This window comes from Trachurus japonicus, chromosome 17 (genome assembly GCF_045865225.1).
Source record: "Trachurus japonicus isolate A0001 chromosome 17, Traja_1.0".
Classification (NCBI taxonomy): Eukaryota; Metazoa; Chordata; class Actinopteri; order Carangiformes; family Carangidae; genus Trachurus; species Trachurus japonicus.
This window is the reverse complement of record NC_140923.1, coordinates 874180-892665: the sequence shown is the minus strand read 5'-3', so window position 1 is coordinate 892665 and position 18486 is coordinate 874180. Positions and strand designations below refer to the sequence as shown.

The following is an 18486-nucleotide window of genomic DNA, read 5'->3' as shown; positions in this document are numbered from 1 at the left end:
CTCTATGTAAGTGATTGCTGTCGGAAGATATAACTATTTAAGACTTAGATTAACACAAATATATCACTTACTTCTGCTTTAAGTCCAGACAGTCTCCAGTGTTCTGTTATCAGTCATATGATAAAGTGGACCAAAGATGCCCAGTGAACTAAAGATACCCACTGCCTCCTGATAATGTTTCTACATAACACTACAAAACTCATGGCAGTCAGACAGCATCCAATACTCAAGCCCACTTTTTAAAGAAATATGTTTGAGTTCAAGATGAATCCACTTTAGGAGCATTAATTATGTTTTCTTGGGTTTGCAGATCCTGAAAAGGAGTTCACCTCTTTGACTGACCACAGCTACCTTTATGTGACTCCTGTCATAGAAGAGTGAGCAAAAACCAGATGGCAAAGCTGCTACAGTGTGTTCAGCAGGAAGAAGTGTAAGTGAGGAGAGAAAATAGAGATCGAAGAGGAGACGGAGAGATTCAGGGAGGAGCTGAGCTGTTACTGAACTATAGAAGAGAGAGGAACTTCCATATTCAGCAGAGTTCAATACACAGAACCATCAACTTCACCTTTATTCAACATGCTCAAACTGGACTACTGTGCACTGTCTCTACTGTTTGTCTCTACTCTAACAGGTATGTGACATCATACAGGAAAATGAACGGAAACTATTTGTAATTAAACATTGACTTCATGTTATAACAGAGTTCTCGCTTCCTTTAGGAGTCAGCTGTGAAGAACTGAGTCCAGTCCAGACTGAAGTCTTCAGGTCACAAGGCAGCACCGTTACTATGTCCTACAACTATGCAACAACAGCAACTGCTAGTGATTATTTCTTCTGGTATCGACAATATCCAGCAAAACCACTAGAGTTCCTCATCTCTCACACAGGGACCGGAAAACAACTGTCAGGTCAAGTCTCTGGACTGTCAATTGAAGTGAGTGGTGATAAAACCAGGATGTATCTGCAGATCTCCTCTGCTGCAGTGACAGACTCTGCTGTGTACTACTGTGCTGTGAGGCCCACAGTGACAGGAAACACCAAGACTCTGTACAAAAACCTTTGGAGCAAAGACAACACAATACTCCACAACATCCACTAGAGGGAGTCACACACTGTTGTAACAATGACTTATCAGAGACTGTGTCTGTGGACTGATGACAACAACATCACAGAAACATCAAAGATTGTTACCTGGCCCCGCCCACTTCAGTCCCCCTCAGCCAATGAGATGATGAGTGAGTCCAGAGCAGAAATGTTGGAGGAACTAAAAGCACAATCAGCTTGATGTTGAGGAAAAGGGCTGTGCAGCAGAGAGGCTGTTTAGTTTGTTCATTCTACTGCAGTGGAACAACATTGTTCATCTGCTGTCTGTTTGGCTTCAACTCCTCCAAAGACATGTTGCTTTACCTCTTTTTGCTTTTATCTCACTTCATAGGTGAGTTGGACAACAAATCAGTGTCTCAATCAAGCTGCTCCATCAACAGCATGTTTAAGTACAACCAGCAGTTTGTAAGAAGTTATATTTCTACTGTTGAAACTAACATGAACAATGTTTATTTTGCAGCCATGGGCTCCATGGACAGCATAAAGCCAAAAAGTCCTGAAGAAGTTGTTACAGAGGGCAGAAACATCAGCCTGACCTGTAAATACGAAGGTAGTATCAACAATATCCAGTGGTACCGACAATACCAGAGATCCAGACCAGAGTTCCTGCTCTACATCACACCAGGAGGATTTATCCATCCACCTCTGACTAAGTTCTCAGCTCACATCAACACGGCAGAGAATCAAGTAGATCTGGAGATCATCTCTGCTGCAGTGACAGACTCTGCTGTGTACTACTGTGCTCTGCAGCCCACAGTGACAGGAAACACCAAGACTCTGTAGAAAAACCTTTGGAGCAAAGACAACACAATACTCCACAACATCCACTAGAGGGAGTCACACACTGTTGAACCTCAGTGGTTCCTGATGATCCAGTCTAGATTCTGTGCGTTGGTGGAATAATCTTGTTGCTCTGTTATTTCTGAGGTTGTGTTTTCTTGTGGTGCACCACAGGGTTCATTCCTTGGTCCTCTCACTTTCGATGGACATGATCCATTCACATCTGAGACCATTCACCAGTGGTCATCCATGGCCAGAACATGGTCCAGGTTGACTCCTACAGATAACTGTGTGTGACAGTTGATGGTCCTGTCACTATGCCTCCAATCGATCATGTGCCCTGACTACTTGGACACAGGGATGTCCCTTTGGTCGAATGATCAGCGTGCATGACTATTACCCAGGAGACTAAGGTTCAAACCCCGCCAGGGCCCTCCTTCATCCTGCCACATGTGCATACACATCGACAACAAATTGTAATGGAGTGTTCAAATTGAAAACGTCTGTATCAGAGTCCAACAGTGATCACATACAATACGGTACAGGGGTGTCATACTATGGAATACATATTCCCATTTAGCAAAAACATGCTCATCTGTACAAGGTTTTAAAGGATGTCTGAAACACCATTTAATTTTTGTATTGTAAATGGAACTGCTCTCACATAAGTAATGGATGTACTGACACATATTTTATCTGCTTGTGTAATCTCCTTGAAATTATTTCTTGTTTGTTTCATTTGGTTTGTTCTTTAGTCGTTGTTTTTTGTTTGTTTCTTAATTTTTAAATTGTACTTCTTATTGTTATTCATACATTTGATCTTTTTTTTGTGTAATTTCTTTGTAAATTTTCATTTTTTTTCTCTATCATCTAAATATTTTTGATTGCTCATTTGTATATTTTGTTTTCTTTAGTATGATATTATATTTCATTGTTAACTATATGTGGAGGCACCTGATAAGTTCTTTGAGTTTTTGCCTCTTCCTGCACTTTAAATTGTTAAATTGTTACATTTACTTGTGTAATTTTTAACTGTACAAATAAATCAAATCAATCAATCAAATACACAGACAAGAAAACAGATTATAACACAGAATGTGACATGGAAATGTTAACAAGAACTGATGGAGGAAGCTTCTGGTGGGAGGAAAGGCAGGAAGAGGAGGCCAGCTTCATGGCAGGACTGGATGGCAGACTGGTCCATGGGAAGGGAGGGCAGGCCGGTCTAACAGCAGGGGAAAGGGTAGGAGGGGGGCGATGCAGGCGGTGGTTGGTGCAGAGAGATGGAGCTCCGGTGGATCTGTGGAAAGACAGAGAAAGTGAGACTCCAAGGCCAAACTACAAAGTGAGACAGATATTCAAGACAGTTCAAAATGTGCTTAGAGGAGAGGGCTCCATATAACCAGATGTGTCCCCCAGCAGTCTAAGCCTATAGCAGCATAGCTATGAAATGGTTCAGAGCTACTTGAACCAGCCCTCACTAAAGGCACAACAGTCCCACAGTGTGTTGAGTGTAACGCTGAGGGAAGAAGACAGGGCTGTGATCAGGCTCCTCCTTCTAATCCACCACCTTAGTGTTGATGAAGACTCAACAGACAGAGCACAGCTGCTTCATCCTGGCTGGAGCTCACAGTGACTCAACACTGCAGACATGACGCCTCTGTTCATCTCAGTGCTGCTGGCTGCTGTGTGCCTTGGTATGAACACCACTGTTTCTGTGCTACCACTCCAACACTGACATGATTCTCTAACAGCTCACTGACACTGTCTGTTGGTGTTTTACAGAATCCAGAGCACAGAAAGACGACGTGCTGCAGCCAGAAGGAGACGTGACTGCTGCAGAAGGAGAAGCAGTAACACTTGACTGTCAATATAACAGCAGTTCAACAACTACTACGTATCTCTACTGGTACAAACAGGATGGAAACCAGAACCCAGTCATGATCCTGAGCCGCTTTAAACTGGATGAAGGAAACACAGCAGACGACTTCAGAGAGAGGTTTTCATCAACTCTGACTCTGCTGTGTACTACTGTGCTCTGCAGCCCACAGTGACAGGAAACACCAAGACTCTGTACAAAAACCTTTGGAGCAAAGACAACACAATACTCCACAACATCCACTAGAGGGCCACATTATCAAGTAGGAGGTGCACTACTTCCTGACTGTGTTCAACCACTGTGTCAGTAATAAGTGGTGCTGTGAAGAGAACAAGTGTCATAGTGAATGTTGAACATCAGCTACTTTCTCCTGTTGATTTCAACCTTGTTGTAGAGATGGAACATTGGCTGTGGATTATTCTTGCTGCTCTTTTCGTTGGTAAGATAGAAAGCACAACATGTTTCCTCTTCAAACACCTCAACATGTTACTGAGCTCTACACTCACAGCTTTTAATCTTCATTCTACACAAAGTCAGAGCTCATCATTTCTCATGACATTTGTTAAACCTACTGATTGTTGTGCTTTAATCAATCATCTTTATTGATCCATCTCTTCCTCTGCATGTTCTGTTCTTCCACAGAGTGTAAAGGAGAAGACAGGGTGATCCAGCCAACAGCTGCTGTCACTGCTGCTCAAGGAGACACAGTTACACTCAACTGCTCATTTGAGACAAGTTCCACAAGTAACACTTTGTTCTGGTACAAACAAGATGTGAATGACTTCCCCAGATATGTATTGCGACGTGGCTCATATGGAAACAACAATGCTCCAGGGTTCCTGGAACAGAGATTTGATGCTTCGATCATCAACAAGAAATCAGTTCCTCTGCAGATCCAGAAGCTTCAGGTGTCAGACTCTGCTGTGTACTACTGTGCTCTGAGGCCCACAGTGACAGGAAACACCAAGACTCTGTACAAAAACCTTTGGAGCAAAGACAACACAATACTCCACAACATCCACTAGAGGGAGTCACACTCTATGGCCACTCCACAGCTCCATACATTACTGACTGATCACACAATGTGACTTTACACCACAACATTGTTGGTAGCACAGAGTCAGAGATTCAGGGAGGAGCTGAGCTGTTACTGAACTATAGAAGAGAGAGGAACTTCCATATTCAGCAGAGTTCAATACACAAACCATCAACTTCACCTTTATTCAACATGCTCACACTGAAGAGTCTGGTTTCTCTCTTTGTTGTCATTTTAACAGGTATGTTAGATTATGCATTGTACATTTATTTAGAAAATTGAATTGTTTATTGAATCTGGTTCACCATAATTTATCTCTTCCTTTAGGAGTCAGCTGTGAAGAACTGAGTCCAGTCCAGACTGAAGACTTCAGATCAGAAGGCAGCACTGTTACTCTGTCCTACATCTATGCAAAGAAAGCAACTGGTCAGGATCATTTCTTCTGGTATCGACAATATCCAGGAAAACCACCAGAGTTCCTCATGTACATCTCAGTACTGAACATCAAAAGTGAAGCTGATTCTGTTAAGTCAGACCAAGATTCTTGAGTCGACTGTCTGATGAAAAAGATGGAGTCCATCTGCAGATCGAGAAGCTTCAGGTGTCAGACTCTGCTGTGTACTACTGTGCTCTGCAGCCCACAGTGACAGGAAACACCAAGACTCTGTACAAAAACCTTTGGAGCAAAGACAACACAATACTCCACAACATCCACTAGAGGGAGTCACACACTGTTGAAACAAGGACTTATCAGAGACTGTGTCTGTGGACTGATGACAACAACATCACAGAAACATCAAAGACTGTTACCTGGCCCCGCCCACTTCAGTCCCCCTCAGCCAATGAGATGATGAGTGAGTCCAGAGCAGAAATGTTGGAGGAACTGATGTGATGTGAGGAACGATGTGAGCTACAGTTGAGCTGTTTGTGTCCACAGAGTAACACTGGACACTGACATTTTCCACTGTCTTCTCCTCTCAGCCTCATGGACAATGTTAGTCTAACGGCTTCATCTTCTCTACTTTTTACAGGACTGATAGCTGGAGACTCAATCTCTCCTGTGAGACGTGAAGTCAGAGGAACAGAAGGACAAACTGTCTCACTCTCATGTCTGTATGAGACATCTGAGACAATTGTGTATCTTTACTGGTACAGACATGATTCTGACCTTCAGGCTCCTCAGTTTCTCCTCTGGAAAGGAGCAAAATCACGCAGTGATCGTCAATATATGCCTGATGATCGATATCAGTCTACAACATCGGACGCCACAACTAAACTGACCATCAACAACCTAACCCTGGCAGACTCAGCTCTCTACTACTGTGCTCTAGAAACACAGTGATACAAAGTGTAGAAGAGGCTGTACAAAAACCTGAACACAGATATCTGACTCCTCTTCAAAGAGGAGGGAAGTGGTATTCAAACCACAGCTTCATATCAGATGGATTCTGCTCATTCCTGTTGTATCAGAGTCACTGTGGTTACAGCTGCTAATCAAACACTGTGGGAGGATTCAACAGAGAACAGCATCGTCAGCATAAAGGAGGAGGTTTCATTATTGATATGGAAAATTAACAGAACAGGGCCCAGTGTTGAACCTTATCGAACCCCTTTGTTAAATGTATAAATGTAGAACGATGGTTTCACACACTGCTGCTTGTCAGATCGATCATCTTGTGTTGTTTACACATGAACACCTGAATCATATCCAGTCACTAATGATGCATTTTCACTGTGTCATGAAGTTCACCTACTCGATGTAGCTTCACGCTCATTTATTCAGGAGCTACTACACAGCTAATAGTCAACATCTTACATCTTCCTCTTTTTAAGTAGCTCTCTAAAAAAGGCACTTAAAGCAGATATCAGTGGAATGTTTTTGTTAATATAAGTCCTAAATAGTCCTATTTTCCGTCAGCAATCACTTACATGAAGTATTTCAGCCTAAACACGAGTCTCTCCGTCACTCTGCTCTGCTGTAACCCGAGGAGAACATTTTCCTTGTGGGATACAAGTGTTATCCAATGAGGGGAGAGAACGGCATGAAGGGCTGTGTGTGCAGCCAAGGGATGCGCGTGAATGTGGTGACGTAGCACGAGGACCAATTGATGCCTGACAAGGGCGGGGGCTGCTAACTCATGGTGCGTTCAAGGAAACTCGTACTTTGTGTTTTTCCTTCCTGTGAAGTCATACCAGTTCGATCTGGTACGAGTTCACGGGTCGGAAGTTACGAGTGGCCGTTATAGGGAACTTTCACAGACAACAGGACGGTAAAAACACGAGCTACGGGTTACCTGGAACGCTACCAAGTCGTAGTTGTGACTTGAAGCTGTAACTTACGGTTTCAAAAGCCTGCCTTGAACACAGCATTAGCCGAAACGGCCGTGCCGATGATATCTGCTTTAATACTGTAACCATAGCTTCCAACTTAGAAAGACTCATATAATGAATGTCAACTGCTGTTCAGTGCAATATTGAAACTTAAGAACATTTCCCATATTGTTAACAAACAAAAATTGCATTTCACATGCCCTCACATATGTCTCTCTCTCTTTCTGTTTTTTTTCTTCTACAAAACATCTTTAACTCTTTGACTGCCAGCCATTCTCACAGCAGCTTCCTCCAGCTTGCCAGGCATTTTCCAGCTTTTTGACTGATTTCCGTAGGCCCACCATATAGTATGTACTGTTACTACATACACATTCAACCCATCAAAGGAAAGATGAGGGTCTCTAGTTTCCAGCAAAAAAACCTGTTTGTTTCTATCTTGTTCCAGTCTTGTGAAATTGGCGGTTGAATATAGGTTAGTTTAGCCCAAAATGCCATTTTGGCACCAAAATCTTGAGAAAAAGAGGTTTTTGTGTCAGCTGTCATTTTCAGGTGAACCAGTACAATTTGCTCCTTTATATTTTGCTTTAGTGACGCCTCAACATCTGTACAGTTGTTCTCTTGTAAACAACAACTAAATCAACACTGACAAATGACTTTTGATGACAAAAGACAAAATATTTAGCTACTGACACACACTACTGCAGCCTTTTTTCCTTCTTTTCTTTGAGTTACAACTTTTTTTAGTGCGTACGTGACGTGTGCGTGTGCATACGTGTGCGTGTGTGTGTGCGTGCGTGTTTGTCTGTGTGTGTGTGTGTGCGCGCGCGCGCGCGGATCAGTTCGACGGGTTTTTGTAGCCGAAACACGGTGCTTTAGATCAGATCCAGCTTCCTCTGGTCAGCAGGCAGCGGTGTCACTCACGCTCTTTGTCTCACACACACATCTACACACACACACACACAGCAGCTCTGGCTGACGCCCCCTGAACTCAGCCACAGACATGTGCGCTCACAACAGACAGACACCATCTTTAGCTCTCCTCTCGTCACGTTTGCCGGCGCCGTCCGTTCCTCATCCACACTAGATCGCGGGATTTTCAAGCTGCTATCTGAGTGATTTCTTGCAAAATCTGGCGACTTTCCAAACGCTCTTGATGACTAACGACGAGCGATCAACGGGGTTGTTGTTACTAACGTTTGTGCTTTGTATCACGGAGCTGCACGGAGCTTCAACGAGCTGCCGAGCCGCCATGAGCCCCGCCGCCGCCCCCTAAGCTCTCACCGGCGGCCAGAGTGTCACGGAGCGGCGCCGCTGCAGTCAGACACCCGCTCCGCTCCGTGAGGGGAAAACACGCTATATTTTTTATAACTCTTAATCCAAATGTGTTTTTCTGCACTTTATTTTGATGATACAAGTCTGATCTTCACAGAGGAGTAGGGCAAGACATTCAACATGGCGTTGCCATTAAAAAAACGCTAAGACGAGTTATCTCGTCTTTGGCAGACTACGCTTGGATTCGCTAAGACGAGATAACTCGTCTTTGGCAGTGAAAGAGTTAACTTGTACATGACATAGGAAATCAACTATTTTTTTCTTAACTTCACTTTGCAACAAAGTCTCTAAACCTGATAGGTGGTTTGATTGCTCTCCCAGCCAAGGTTCTCTTTGGGGTAGACCTGGGGCTGTGAGGTACAGCAGGAGTTGCAGTGACAGGGGCACCAGGAGGAATCCAGGCCTGGGCCATGTCACAGTAAGAGTCAGTTCTTAAGCCACAAGTCTCTACTGCTGTAGGTGGCACTGGTGACTCGGGCACTACCTGAATGTGCCTCCTGTTTTTGCGGGCAAGCATGCCCTGCTCCATCTGCACATAATAAGACCTGGGCTCTGGTGCCTTAGCAACAACTTTTTTTCCCAGCTTTTCTCTCCATCAAGCTGTGGTGGTATTTTTTTATGAAAAGTGACATAAAGTTTGAAAACAACAAGACCAATGAAAAGAATGTTATGCCACCTTTAAAGATCAAGTATGAGTTGTTTTATTATTTCAATAATAACCATATTACATTTTTATGTTATTTTGTGTTGGTTTGAATAGTTAAAGTATAGTTATTTTGTGTTCTTTTGTTGTTTCTTTTCAATACTGTATTATCTCTGCCGACTGCCATTACTGCCTCCAAACATTACAGCATATTCTTTAGCACCATTTAATGGATGAGAGTGTGCACTTCAACAGGTTCTGAAGGAGAGTAGGGTGTGAGTGGTGAAACTGGAGATGGGAAATGAACTATACATGACCCTTATAACGCTTTCTGCTGAGCTAGGAGTTTTGGTACAGTGCAGTTACATAGAATGGCCACAAGGTGAGGACTGAAGAAGCCACCCTCCGTTGCATTGAAGTCTATGGCACCATCTCAAATAAGACTAGGAGAGTGCCACTCTCAGAGAAGAGCATGATGCTGAGGCCAAGGTCACAGAAATAAGGTGCGCAGTCAGCAGAGATAAGGCCTCAACAGGAGAAATGGAACTATTGGAAGTACTGAGACCAGATTACATGCCCAACAGTATATAAGCCACACATTGACGATATGAAGTCAGTCACTTCTATTTCCCTGTTGAAGCTCTGAACTTTTTCTTTTTTTCATATAATTTGTATTCTGTAAGTGACTCAGGGTGTTTGCTTTTATTTTACTTTTGTCAAGGAGTGAATAAAAGACAACTCTACGTCGGATCCATCTTTTTCCAGCATTTTATTGGAGTCTTTGAGATTATTTCACTAAAGTGATGTTGAATAGATTAAAGGCCCAAAGAGACTAACTTATTCTACATCACTGTCAGCAACATTATTGAATTACATTAACTGTCAAAATTGGGAATAAATTAGAATGTACCGCACTGAAAAAGAAAGAAAAAAGAAAAGAAACACTACTATATTAGACCTATATAGAGCAGGCTGGACTCTAACCCACTGCGCTCCAGTAAAAGCAACAGCATCTGTTTGTTGCAGCTCCTCTACCAGATGAGCTGTTGAGGTAACCTTTAATTCCATGCTTTGTAAAAAAAGTACTGTGCTCAAAGCATCATCAGTTTAAGTCTCATTGCTTAACAGGACCGTGAAAAACAATGGAAACCGGACATATTCACAAATTCACAATACTCCACAACATCCACGAGAGGGAGTCACACTCTATGGCCACTCCACAGCTCCATACATTACTGACTGATCACACAATGTGACTTTACACCACAACATTGTTGATAGCACAGAGTCAGAGATTCAGGGAGGAGCTGAGCTGTTACTGAACTATAGAAGAGAGAGGAACTTCCATATTCAGCAGAGTTCAATACACAAACCATCAACTTCACCTTTATTCAACATGCTCACACTGAAGAGTCTGGTTTCTCTGTTTGTTGTCATTTTAACAGGTATGTTCAATGAATGCTTCAATCATTTTTAAGATTACATTTTTTATTGAATCTCATTCACCATCATTCCTCTCTTCCTTTAGGAGTCAGCTGTGAAGAACTGAGTCCAGTCCAGACTGAAGACTTCAGATCACAAGGCAGCACTGTTACTCTGTCCTACAACTATGCAAAGAAAGCGACTATTCAGGATTATTTCTTCTGGTATCGACAATATCCAGGAAAACCACCAGAGTTCCTCATCACTCACTATGGAACTCAAAATAAAACAGAGTCTGGACTGTCAGTTAAAGTGAGTGGTGATAAAACCAGGATGGATCTGCAGATCTCCTCTGCTGAAGTGACAGACTCTGCTGTGTACTACTGTGCTGTGAGGCCCACAGTGACAGGAAACACCAAGACTCTGTACAAAAACCTTTGTAGCAAAGACAACACAATACTCCACAACATCCACTAGAGGGCCACATTATCAAGTAGGAGGTGCACTACTTCCTGACTGTGTTCAACCACTGTGTCAGTAATAAGTGGTGCTGTGAAGAGAACAAGTGTCAGAGTGAATGTTGAACATCAGCTACTTTCTCCTGTTGATTTCAACCTTGTTGTAGAGATGGAACATTGGCTGTGGATTATTCTTGCTGCTCTTTTCTTTGGTAAGATAGAAAGCACAACATGTTTCCTCTTCAAACACCTCAACATGTTACTGAGCTCTACACTCACAGCTTTTAATGTTCATTCTACACAAAGTCAGAGCTCATCATTTCTGCTGACATTTGTTAAACCTACTGATTGTTGTGCTTTAATCAATCATCTTTATTGATCCATCTCTTCCTCTGCATGTTCTGTTCTTCCCCAGAGTGTAAAGGAGAAGACAGAGTGATCCAGCCAACAGCTGCTGTCACTGCTGCTCAAGGAGACACAGTTACACTCAACTGTTCATTTGAGACCAGTGACACAACTCCCAATTTATTCTGGTACAAACAAGATGGGAATGACTTCCCCAGATATGTATTGCGACGTGGCTCATATGGAGACAACAATGCCCCGGACTTCCATGAAGAGAGATTTAATGCTTCGATCAACAACAAGAAATCAGTTCCTCTGCAGATCTCCTCTGCTGCAGTGACAGACTCTGCTGTGTACTACTGTGCTCTGCAGCCCACAGTGACAGGAAACACCAAGACTCTGTACAAAAACCTTTGGAGCAAAGACAACACAATACTCCACAACATCCACTAGAGGGAGTCACACACTGTTGAAACAATGACTTATCAGAGACTGTGTCTGTGGACTGATGACAACAACATCACAGAAACATCAAAGACTGTTACCTGGCCCCGCCCACTTCAGTCCCCCTCAGCCAATGAGATGATGAGTGAGTCCAGAGCAGAAATGTTGGAGGAACTAAAAGCACAATCAGCTTGATGTTGAGGAGAAGGGCTGTGCAGCAGAGAGGCTGTTTAGTTTGTTCATTCTACTGCAGTGGAACAACATTGTTCATCTGCTGTCTGTTTGGCTTCAACTCCTCCAAAGACATGTTGCTTTACCTCTTTTTGCTTTTATCTCACTTCATAGGTGAGTTGGACAACAAATCAGTGTCTCAGTCAAGCTGCTCCATCAACTACATGTTTGACCTCCATTTGATTCTTTCACACTTGAAACTGCAAACAATCTAGTTATGATATGAGCTACAGTTGAGCTGTTTGTGTCCACAGAGTAACACTGGACACTGACTTTTTCCACTGTCTTCTCCTCTCAGCCTCATGGACAATGTTAGTCTAACGGCTTCATCTTCTCTACTTTTTACAGGACTGATAGCTGGAGACTCAATCTCTCCTGAAAGACGTGAAGTCAGAGGAACAGAAGGACAACCTGTCTCACTCTCATGTCAATATCAGACATCTGACAGGAGTGTTGCTCTTTACTGGTACAGACATGATTCTGAGCTTCAGGCTCCTCAGTTTATCCTCTGGAAAGGAGCAAGGTCATGGAGTAGTTCTAAATATATTCCTGATAAACGATTTCAGTCTGAAACAACGGACACATCAACTAAACTGACCATCAACACCCTAACCCTGGCAGACTCAGCTCTCTACTACTGTGCTCTAGAAACACAGTGATACAAAGAGTAGAAGAGGCTGTACAAAAACCTGAACACAGATATCTGACTCCTCTTCAAAGAGGAGGGAAGTGGTATTCAAACCACAGCTTCATATCAGATGGATTCTGCTCATTCCTGTTGTATCAGAGTCACTGTGGTTACAGCTGCTAATCAAACACTGTGGGAGGATTCACAGGAGCAGCTCATCCACATCAGTCAGTACGTTTACATGCAGAGCTTAATCGAGCTATGCTCAAAATTCAATTTTGGCGTCAAGTCAGACTTCTGTCCTTGTCTGTCCTTGTCTCAATATACATGCAACTGACGGGGTCCGCCCCCTCATGCGGCGTCCCCCGTTGCTTCAGCAGGTTAATACGCCCCCCCGTCCTGTTGACTTCTCTGTCACCTCGTAAAAAACTGAATATAAACAACTTAGTAAGCTTAATAATACATTCTCAACTGCAGTTCCTGACCAGACGCGCCAGTCTGGGATGGATGCGCGCTGAGAATAGGATACGGGGTTCCTCTCTCTCTCTCTCTCTCTTTTTTTTAATAAAACACTCTTGCTGGTCGCGCTGTGTGAAATGCATTGACTCGGCGCTGATGTTGGGTTTTTTTCTTTACTTTGCGGGGTTCAGGCAGCTTCTCTGCTCCACTTGGTGCCGTCACATGCATTGTCCAGTTATACTCCGATTAAGGTGTTTACATGACGGAGAAAATCGAATTCCAATCGCATTATCTGGGTGTCTTAATCGGAGTTCTCAACTCCGATTTTAGTCGGACTAAGGTGTTTACATGCACTTCAGTTGTCCAGTTATAGTCGGATTAAGGCAATAATTCGGTTTTTTCAAGTGTCATGTAAACGTACTGAGTCACAAACCAACTGGATCAGGCTTCACACTCAGGACTCCATGAAAACAAACTAGAAAGAGCATTTCCTAACGGAAAATGCGTGTGAATGCTGAAAGCCATCGCTGATGCCATGCTAAATTAGCAGTAGAAATTGACAGCAAGTACAGGAATGGCATGTAACACAAGCAGCTAATGCAGGAATTGAACCCTGCACCTCATGATTGGCAATCCGGCAAACTAACCTCTCAACCATATATATATATAATAATAAGAAAAGAAGAAAAAAGCAAAAAGATATGTATGTATGACAAATATTCTTATTCTGTGGGTAATGGGGGCGGGACTAGATAAGCTTTTGCTTCTCCCGCTTTTCCCTTTCGGCCATGTATTGTATTATTTGATGATGAAGTGTGATGATGATGATTTAAATTGACATGCCCGAAATAAACAAATTGATTGATTGATTGATTGAACCACAGAGGTAGATAAAACATACTGAGTTTTATATAACATGATAAATCAAACACTGTCTGATGCAGCTGTAGTTTACACAGTTTAAACCAGGAGCAATTTATCAGCAATCAACAGAGGAAGACTGGGGGAATGATTCACTAACAAAGTTGTTGGGACAAGATTTGAACCTGCAACCTTAGGATCATCAGCCCAGTGAGCTAACCACTTGACTACAGTTACATTCAATGAGAAAAAGGTAAAAGAAACCCCTGTATAAGAGGCTCACTGACTTCTGCTTGAAAAAAATAAAAAAGAGAATAGAGTAGAAATGAGCCACACCAAGTAGAGGACTTTTTTGTGACATGTGACTATGTTTTGGTGAATACAAACAAAGTATAATGCCTATTCCAGTGAATTACAAAGTTGAGCTCTGCTGTTAAAAAAATGTACTGGGGTGAATGGCAGAGAAACAGCACCAAGCTGCATTTTAAAAATATTTGAAATTATTCTCTAAGTCTCTTTGCGTTTTTGACCAGATTTTTAGCCAGAAGACAAGTGTGGCTTCAAACTGTGGGCAAAATCATGAGTATAGAGTGTCATTTGTAGCTTTGGTGGCAGTTTAAGAAGAAAAGTTCCAGTCGCTTTTTTGGCTCTCCTCCACTCTAACGACGATGTCACTCACTCTGACTAAACGCCATACACACTCATTGAAAAGTGTGAAATTTGTCAGAAATGCACATGTCATGGGGCGGTGTTTAGCTCAGTTGGTAGAGCACCCGCCCCATGTGTTGAGGCTGAAGTCCTCGCTGCAGGCGGCCCCGGTTCGAGTCCCGCGTCGGACGGCCCTATCCTGCGTGTCATTCCCCCCATCTCTGCCTCCCATTTCCTGTCACACTCTCAACTGTCCTATCTAATAAAGGCATGAAAAAGCCAAAAAATATACTTAAAAAAAAAAAAAGAAATGCACATGTCATTTGAAAGGATTTATCTCAAAAATGGCACAAGATGTAAAAAGGTTGTACACAGGTTGAATACATTAGAAGTTTGTCTACAGCTCAGAATTTGAATGAAGCCTGTAGGTAAAAGTATGAGGAAGCAAATGAGGTTCAAAGTAGGACCAGTAGTTTCAGAGTTTTAAGACTGTTCCAATGTATATTGGGGGAAAAAATCAGAACTATTTGAATATTTGAAGAAGAATGAATAGTTGAAAAGAGAAAAGTCATTGCAATAATGTACTGAAAAAGCTGAACGTTTTGAAATATGAATTGTTGAAATAGCACAAAGTATGAAGGACTAGATAATGGACAAAAAAGAGAGGAAGACGTAAGAATGAGTTTACTGTAAACAAAATGGCGAAGAGGAACTACAAGTGTGAAAGCTTTCATCGTTCACACTAATGAATGGAAACTGACTTCCTCACTTCATCATATTCATCTGTACAAAAACCTTTGGAGCAAAGACAACACAATACTCCACAACATCCACTAGAGGGAGTCACACTCTATGGCCACTCCACAGCTCCATACATTACTGACTGATCACACAATTTGACTTTACACTACAACATTGTTGGTAGCACAGAGTCAGAGATTCAGGGAGGAGCTGAGCTGTTACTGAACTATAGAAGAGAGAGGAACTTCCATATTCAGCAGAGTTCAATACACAAACCATCAACTTCACCTTTATTCAACATGCTCACACTGGACTACTGTGCACTGTCTCTACTGTTTGTCTCTACTCTAACAGGTATGTGACATCACACAGGAAAATGAAAAGAAAATGTAATGAAACATGGACCTCATGTTATTACAGAGTTCTGTCTTCCATTAGGAGTCAGCTGTGAAGAACTGAGTCCAGTCCAGACTGAAGACTTCAGGTCACAAGGCAGCACTGTTACTCTGTCCTACAACTTCTTGAAAAAGGGGGCTGATTTTTATAATTTCTTCTGGTACCGACAATATCCAGGAAAACCACCAGAGTTCCTCATCTCTCATCAGGAGTCAGGGGAACTACTATCACATCCAGTCTCTGGACTGTCAGTTAAAGTGAGTGGTGATAAAACCAGGATGGATCTGCAGATCTCCTCTGCTGCAGTGACAGACTCTGCTGTGTACTACTGTGCTGTGAAGCCCACAGTGACAGGAAACACCAAGACTCTGTACAAAAACCTTTGGAGCAAAGACAACACAATACTCCACAACATCCACTAGAGGGAGTCACACACTGTTGAACCTCAGTGGTTCCTGATGATCCAGTCTCCACTCCTTTCAGTCATGAGACACAGTTGTGATGAGGAGCTTTAGAAATGAAGACAACTCCACATATGAGTCTCCTCCTACTGCCTGCAGAGCTGCTGCTTGGCACACAACTGTTTGATTCCAGCTGTGAACATCAGACCAAACACAACTCACAAAAGCACTCAGCACTTCTTCAAAGTGAACATCCAGTGACAACATCTCAGCTCTGTGAACATGGACAGACTCACTGTGATTCTCTTCTTCTCAGCTCTTGTAGGTACGTATGTTTTAGACAAGAAAACCTCAAACACAGGGACATTTCCAAAGCTTTACACAACCAGGTTAGATATTCCTTTGAGCTAAAGCTCAGTTGAACATTTCAATGATACACATGTAGAGAAGAAAGACTCATGACTTCATCTCTAATAACTGCTGACTCTATCAACAGCATCATTTGTTTCCACAGAAAATGTCTGGTGTTTCTCAAATGATGGATATGTGACCTTGGAACAGAACTCTGAATATAACATGTTGTTTCCCTCACTAGGTAACAGCTTGGAAGATGATATTACTGCCAGCAGAGCTCAAGTCTTTTCATCAGAGGGAAGCACTGTTACTCTGTCCTGTGACTACAAAGTTAAAGCCAACAATCTCCAGTGGTATCGACAGGATCCTGGATCAGCTCCTCAGTATCTTCTCCTGGTCACTGATACTCAAAATCCTTCAGTGTCGAAAGCAAAATCTCTAGACCCTCGATTGACTGTTGAACTGAATGAAAACAGAAACCAGGTCCATCTGCAGATCTCCTCTGCTGCAGTGACAGACTCTGCTGTGTACTACTGTGCTCTGCAGCCCACAGTGACAGGAAACACCAAGACTCTGTACAAAAACCTTTGGAGCAAAGACAACACAATACTCCACAACATCCACTAGAGGGAGTCACACACTGTTGAAACAATGACTTATCAGAGACTGTGTCTGTGGACCGATGACAACAACATCACAGAAACATCAAAGATTGTTACCTGGCCCCGCCCACTTCAGTCCCCCTCAGCCAATGAGATGATGAGTGAGTCCAGAGCAGAAATGTTGGAGGAACTAAAAGCACAATCAGCTTGATGTTGAGGAGAAGGGCTGTGCAGCAGAGAGGCTGTTTAGTTTGTTCATTCTACTGCAGTGGAACAACATTGTTCATCTGCTGTCTGTTTGGCTTCAACTCCTCCAAAGACATGTTGCTTTACCTCTTTTTGCTTTTATCTCACTTCATAGGTGAGTTGGACAACAAATCAGTGTCTCAGTCAAGCTGCTCCATCAACTACATGTTTGACCTCCATTTGATTCTTTCACACTTGAAACTGCACAATAATTTGTCTTTGTCATCAAGTCCTGTACAATCTAGTTATGATGTGAGCTACAGTGGAGCTGTTTGTGTCCACAGAGTAACACTGGACACTGACATTTTCCACTGTCTTCTCCTCTCAGCCTCATGGACAATGTTAGTCTAACGGCTTCATCTTCTCTACTTTTTACAGGGCTAATAGCTGGAGACTCAATCTCTCCTGTAAGACGTGAAGTCAGTGGAACAGAAGGACAACCTGTCTCACTCTCATGTCAGTATCAGACATCCTACTCAGATGCTTATCTTTACTGGTACAGACATGATTCTGACCTTCAGGCTCCTCAGTTTATCCTCTGGAAAAAAGGAAAGGGGGGCACATCTGAATATATTCCTGATAAACGATATCAGTCTAAAACAACAGAAACATCAACTGAACTGACCATCAACAACCTAACCCTGGCAGACTCAGCTCTCTACTACTGTGCTCTAGAAACACAGTGATACAAAGTGTAGAAGAGGCTGTACAAAAACCTGAACACAGATATCTGACTCCTCTTCAAAGAGGAGGGAAGTGGTATTCAAACCACAGCTTCATATCAGATGGATTCTGCTCATTCCTGTTGTATCAGAGTCACTGTGGTTACAGCTGCTAATCAAACACTGTGGGAGGATTCACAATAACAGAGAACTATATCATCAGCATAAAGATGGAGGTTTTATTATTGATATGAATAATAAACAGGACAGTAAAAAATGACAAAGACAGGAACGGCAAGTAATACAAGCAGCTAAGGCAGGAATCAAACCCTGGACCTCATGATTGGCAACCCAGCAAACTAACTTCTCAATCACAGAGGTAGATAAAACATCCTGAGTTTTATATACCATGATAAATCAAACACTGTCTGATGCAGCTGTAGTTTACACAGTTTAAACTAGGAGCAAGTTATCATCAATCAA

The 18486-nt window shown here is 42.6% G+C and overlaps 1 protein-coding gene and 1 gene segment (V, D, J or C); both read left to right on the top strand.

Annotated features, from left to right (window-relative positions):
- Nucleotides 1-1566: 1566 nt before the first annotated feature.
- LOC146969667 (T cell receptor alpha variable 36/delta variable 7-like) lies at nt 1567-6079 on the top strand. The segment is given in 4 exon segments: nt 1567-1845; nt 3670-3713; nt 5340-5465; nt 5974-6079. Coding segments are annotated over 4 exon segments (555 nt in total).
- A 10342-nt stretch (nt 6080-16421) lies between these two features.
- Nucleotides 16422-18140, top strand: LOC146969666 (immunoglobulin gamma-1 heavy chain-like). Its single transcript, XM_085804373.1, has 3 exons — nt 16422-16464; nt 16735-17030; nt 17665-18140. Exons 1-3 carry the CDS (start codon nt 16422-16424, stop codon nt 18025-18027), a joined length of 702 nt encoding a protein of 233 aa, XP_085660499.1. The 3' UTR covers nt 18028-18140.
- Nucleotides 18141-18486: the final 346 nt, after the last annotated feature.